Source organism: Cyrtonyx montezumae, unplaced genomic scaffold (genome assembly GCF_038088225.1).
Source record: "Cyrtonyx montezumae isolate F1298 unplaced genomic scaffold, pur_monq_1.0 scaffold_7, whole genome shotgun sequence".
In the NCBI taxonomy this organism is placed as follows: domain Eukaryota; kingdom Metazoa; phylum Chordata; class Aves; order Galliformes; family Odontophoridae; genus Cyrtonyx; species Cyrtonyx montezumae.
The window spans coordinates 26347102-26353101 of NW_027072078.1; the positions used below are offsets into that span (position 1 = coordinate 26347102).

Below are 6000 nucleotides of genomic sequence, written 5' to 3' on the forward strand. Positions count from 1 at the left end.
GAATTGCATCTAAAAAGCATCTTTATGAGATGCTAGAAGACATCCACAAGACACAAGTCAATATCCTATTACAGTAAGAAGCTGTTTTTAGCCCTGCTGAAGTGACAGTTTATTTAGGAAAGGGAAAAAGAAAGACAGCACGTTTTCATGCCAACACAGAAATGGTTAAATCAAAATGCTGCACTTCAGAGAGAGGCACTGTGCAGCTGCAGATCCATCACATATCATTAACTTGGACCAACAGGGAGAGAGGCCAACACACAAATCTCAGAAGTGAGGAATGAGGAGTACTCGTGTAATGTTGTTATGATGAAGGTGCAGAGACAGGCTGAGCAACAAGGAGCTCAACATCAGGAGCCTGGAAACAGAGTGCCAAGAACACAAGCGTGTGCTGGGGCAGCTGCTGGCAACCATGCTATTAGAAACTCTTAGCAGGAGGTTTGCAATAGTACTTGGGCAGGGAAAAGTTCTGAGATGTTCAGCTTCTCTTTCAGTGAGGTTTTAGACAAAACAAAAAAAAAAAAAAATCACACAAATTAAAACAACCGTATACATCTTTCCCAGCCTTCTGTTTTTGTGGTACCTTAACAGTCACCCACTCACGCTGAGTTAATAAACTACAAAGCCTTAACTGTATTCTTGAACAAGGAACCTCAGACAGTTACAATGGAACAGGTTTGGATGGGAAAGCTGGAGTAAATCTAACCTCAGTCCACAGGTTTGTTTGATGTCTGTATATTGCATTCTTATCCCTCACTCCTGGTCCCCCGCTTCTCCCACACACCATCCCCATCCCTTCTCAACACTGATTCACAGCCCAATAAACTCCATTGTGAAACTGCCTGTCCCTTAGCCCCCACTCACAGAAATGCCAGTGCTTACACAAGACCCGCTGCTGAGGGCAGTTGGGCCACTCACATGACTTCAGCAAAGTATCTGCAATCCATGGACAGCAAGATCCTCTCATGGGTCTGTACAGAGTCTGTGGGTTAGTTAGGTGACTTCTTTCCTTCAGGAGCATGGAATGTATCTCAGTACCATCTTTGTTGTGAATTTATTGATGGAGTGTACATTTTCTTCTCACGTAGGTATTTGTTTCATTGGGATATAAAGTACTTCTCACAGGAATTTGGAGTTGACCGTGCTTTCAAAGCCGAGATGTGTATCACAGCCAACACATGGAAGAGTCTAAAAAGCGATACAGCATGTTTACAGAGAGGGGAGGACACGGATCAGTGGGCACTGAAATAGATTAGTAACAAACTTTCTCATGATAACACAGGGACACAAACCTGAAGGTAAATGCAGTCATTCTGTCCTTGATAAAACCCAAAGCAACCCCTGAAACCGATCACAAGTATACACAAAAAAAACTAAGTGATCACAATTTGCAGTTGGAAGAATATAGGTATTAGAGGACTATGCTCTTTTTCTGCCATGAGCCTCTGGGTGTAAGTAAATTCTCAAACACTCCATTTCTTCTTGTTCCCTCCCTTGACATGGGATAACTTTTGAATGTAATGCAATAATTCCCACTAATTGGAATTTTTGTTCCAATTAAACATCAATTCAAGAAGTCCAGACCATTGCCTGTACCTAGACAGAGTCCAGTGACCCCAGAATTATTAAGAAAGCAGCTCAGCTAGGAAGCAACGACCACAGCCACCTTTATTCCCGCCACCTTACTGAGCTGAAATAGCGAGGTGCCTTAACCCCTTCCTGAACCAAGGGACAAGGAGGGCTGCACTGTAAAGAAGCCTGACCAGAATGTCTGATGGCAGAGAGGCAAGGAACAAGACCCTTAGACAACAAACTCTGCCTTCTCACTAAGGGAATCAAAAAGTTGCCTTTCTCCTAAAACAGACCAACAACCAAGGACTTCACCCTTTTTCTCAACAGAGGTTTACAAGGCTCGTGAGCCTGGTAAAAAGCGCTCAGGAGTCTATGCAAGAGTCATTCGGCTCAGAACTGGGGTAGGTCACAGCAGGAATGCATGGTTTGTCCTTGCTTGGAAACAACTAGGAGAAGATCAAAAGACAGAAAAAGCCCCTGCAAAGAACCCACTCAAGTACAATGGTTAAAATGCAACAACACAAAGGGACTAGGGGACACAGATCCCAAACAGCTCTTCTGCCAGCGCTGTGTATATAGAACTATCTGGTTGCATCCTCACAGATGCCTTTGTATCCACTTCTGCCCCACAAAATCCAGGCCAATATAAGTGCCGGAGTGCAGTCACTGCATAACTTAACCCTCTCCTTCCAATTTCATCGGCCCTCCATCCACCTTTGCTCACATGAGTCTGAGGGGACAGCAGTGTCGAGATGCCCGGTGGGGCAAAGCGGAGCACAGCAGATCTCCATGGCAACCAGAGACAGCCCCGGCAGGGAAGGCCTGCTGGGTGCTGTGGCTCTGCAGAACCGATTTCTCTTATCAGCTGGAGATAGCAGCTCATAGCCCCGCATCAGCTGGAGAAAGCGACACACGCATGGACACAAGTGTGGGGAATGCGATGCTTGGCCCTGCGGAATTCAGCGGGACCAGGGAGACCGTGGCAAGAGAGAGACAGCATTTGGTGTAAAAAAGCATGATGCGAAGAGATGCATTGTCTTTGAAAGCAGTGAGAGAGGACTCCTGTAGACACTTTTCATCAACTGAACCAACCTGAAACTGCAGTACAGCCCAGTGATCCTGAGCTGCCATTGCCCCAAATGCTCCACTGAGGAAGGCAATTGCATAGGCTCCTTCCCATTAAGATACTGTCACTAACATAGTATTTTGAGCACGCTCAAAAATTGCCTTTAAAAGGTTAAGACTTTTGGCTTCAGTCAGAATGAATTTTGCCTTCATGTGCTGGAGACTGTGTTCCTACATGCTGAGTTCAATGGGAGAAGCCTTGGTATAAAGTTACGGCTTTGCAGGACCAGAGCCCCACAAGGAGGAGCTGAGTCCATTAGCAAACTTTTCCAAGTGAAGCAGAGAAACAGTCACTGTCTCATTTGCAGCGTATGCTCTGTTGGAAATGCACAAAAAGCCATTTATATCAAGCATAAGAAAAATATGCTGTGTGCAGTTTATAAAAATATCTGTAACAAGCAAAGAACAAAGCCATAAACTGTCCAACAGGCTTAACTGAGTGGGGGGAGAGGAAGAAGAATAGAAGGGAAGGAAAAACGAAATAATTTGATGGGATATTTTGTAAGGCAGACTGTGACTGCCTGAGCAAGCTGAAGTTTTATTTAAAGGAAAAAAAATAGCCCTAGAAACGTTCCTGACATCGCAAAGCTTCAAAGCAGCTTCGAGGTCAGACGGAGGCAGGCACAAGGCAGCATGTGTGCGATGCCACAGGTCGGCAGGCGGCCCAGCACCTGATGGCAGCAAACATTGGCACCCAGGCTGTGGCCACGCTTCTCATCCAGACTCCTGCCCCTCAGAGGCATGGTGACTGTCACACTTCTGACTGCTGCTCTGAGGTCCCCGTGGTGCTGAACACAGGACCCCCCACAGCCACTTGCTGTGCGTCCAAAAGGAGAGAGGCACCTTGCACTGCTGTTGTTTGTACAGATATGGTAATTAAAATCTGCACTGCAACGCATTCGATAATAGCCTTATTGTTCCTGCAAACCAAGCTGCTCCAGTTAAACATGATAACACAGCTAATGACCTGCATTTATACTCCTTCACTTTTCTGCTAGCTGTACAAAATGCTGGGCTTCTCCACCACTACTATTTCCAGAGCAAAGACCTTCCTGCTAAACCCAAACCTCACCAAACACTTCCATGAGGCACGCTCTGCAAGCCCTGCACCAACACCGTTCAGACCCCAGTGCTCCCACAAAGACAGCTTCAAACCCATACAGACCACATGGTGCTGTGCACATAGTGGCAGGCTGCAGGACACCATTCCACAGGTGTGCTTAGCACAGAGCTGTTGACATTAAACACAGCTGAAGGGCACTAGCAGAGTTGGCCAGTAACAATGCAGTCACTCAAAACCCTTCAGGTGGATTTCCTCAACACTCAGACCCTTAACAAAAAGCAGAAATGAGAAAACACCACAGCTTATGGGCTACCATCACACACAGCACAATGCAGCACCAGGCAACTCAGGTTTCGGGCTGGAGGACACCAACCCATCCAGTGCCAGATGATGACCCAAGGAACGTACCAACTTGGCTCATCAAGGACAAGTTGGGGCCAAACGCACACAGAGAAGCCAGGGGCTTGCCTACCTGCTTGAGGAGGAACTTATCCTCTGCGTTGATCTTGAGGGAGACAGCCAGGTGGATGGCAGACAGCACCACGCCGCTGATAACCGCAGCCCTCATCCGCACTGGCAGTAGCGTGTAGATGCTGTAGATGAAGAAGACAGTCCACCAGATGCCTTCCGAGGCGCTCCTGGGCCAGACCAGCAGAACCCCTACCACCTGCACAGCCAGGATCACCAGGATGACGGAGTAGCACGCCAGCCACATGTGGTCCTGGTGGAAGTCATTGCGGTTGCATACCATACACAGCACCACCATCAGCAGGATGGCCAGGGAGAGCACCACGACGTAGGACACCTCATAGCGGCCGTGTACGGCGTGGAAGATCAGCATGACCACACAGACCAGCACCAGCACGGCCATGAGCATGGTGAGGCTGCTCTGGTTGAGTCGGAAGAAGTAGCGCTGATAGAGGCGCTCCAGTTTCTCCGACTGGAACTTCTTGGACCTGAAGATCTGCAGCAGGCTGCTGCAACAGCTGCCCATGGAGAAGGCCACCTCGGAGTCCTCCTCGTCCCCGTCCTCCTCCTCCTCCTCCAGCTCCTCGATCTTGGCCTTGATGCGTTTCTCCTCCAGCCCCAGCTCCACCGAGCGGGGCCGTACCTCCCCCTGTCCCCGGGGGCTGGCATTGTTGGGGGCAGCGGGGGAATCACTGCCGGGCGGGTGGCGGGACCGGTGACGTCGGCTTTCGTCACCGTGCTCCTGCCAGGCGGATTTGGACCTAAAGCTCATCATCATCTTGCAGCCGCTCTCCCTGCGGCTCCGGCTCGCCTGGGGTTCGTAGTCTTCCTCGCTCCGCCACCTGCTCGCCATGCGGGAGGCCTTCTTGCCCGAGGACCTGTTGGGAGGCGGCGGGTAGGAGTAGCCATTGGCCCGCGCCTCCGCCTCGCCCCAGGCCGAGCGGTGCTGCTCGGTGGCCGCCCAGGGCGCGGGGCTGCCGAAGCCCGGGGGGCTGACGCTGTTGGACCGGGACATGCCCTGCGGGAAGGGGACGTCGGGCGGGGAGGGGGGGGGGGATGAGGGTGGCGAGGGGGGCAAAACCCCAAAGCACAAGGGTGAAAGCGGCTGGGAATTTAAAAAAATATTAATAATAAAAAATACAAAAAATAAAAAAAAAAAGGAAAAAAAAAAGGCCAAAACCCGCAAACGACCCCGGATCCTCCCCCAGAGCCGTTCCGTCCTCTCAAGGCAGCGCGGCGGCCATGGCCGGCCGCGGTGCTTCGACACCCCCTGATCGAACGCGGTGCCGCCGGAGGGGCCGCCGGGCCGCCCTCGTCTTACGGCCGCGCGCCCTCAGCCGCGCCGCGGCGGCCGCAGGGGCTCCGGGCGCGGCGGGGGAGCCGCATCGCAGCGCGCCGCGCCGGCCCGCACCCGCCGCTCGGGGCCGGGCACGGGGCGGGCGGCGGCAGCGGCCGCCCCGCGGGCCGGGCGGCGGCGGGGAGGGCGCGGAGGCTCAGGCTCTCAGGGCCGCGGCGGCCGGCGGAGGAGGGAGCATCCCCTGCCGGGGGGGGCCTGGGCGCGGCGGGGGGGCCGCCCGGGGCGGGCCGGTCTCTCGCCTCGCCTCCCAGCGGCGGCGGAGCCCCGGCGACTCGGCACGGCGAGCGGGTGCCGCGCCGCTCATGCACGCAGACGCCGCCGCTCCGACGCCGCGCGCCCGCGGGAGCGCCTCTTCCAGGAACACCGGAGGACGGGGAGAAGCGAGCGGGACGGAAGGGAAAAAAAGCAGCAAAAA

General features: G+C 52.8%; 1 protein-coding gene across 1 annotated transcript in view; it reads right to left on the reverse strand.

Annotated features, from left to right (window-relative positions):
- ADCY5 (adenylate cyclase 5) overlaps positions 1 to 5243 on the reverse strand; it is a 192309-nt gene extending 187066 nt beyond the window's left edge. Inside the window, exon 1 of the mRNA XM_065751180.1 lies at positions 4233 to 5243. Coding sequence (XP_065607252.1) covers positions 4233 to 5243 — 1011 coding nt within the window. The remainder of the gene's footprint in view (positions 1 to 4232) is intronic.
- Positions 5244 to 6000: the final 757 nt, after the last annotated feature.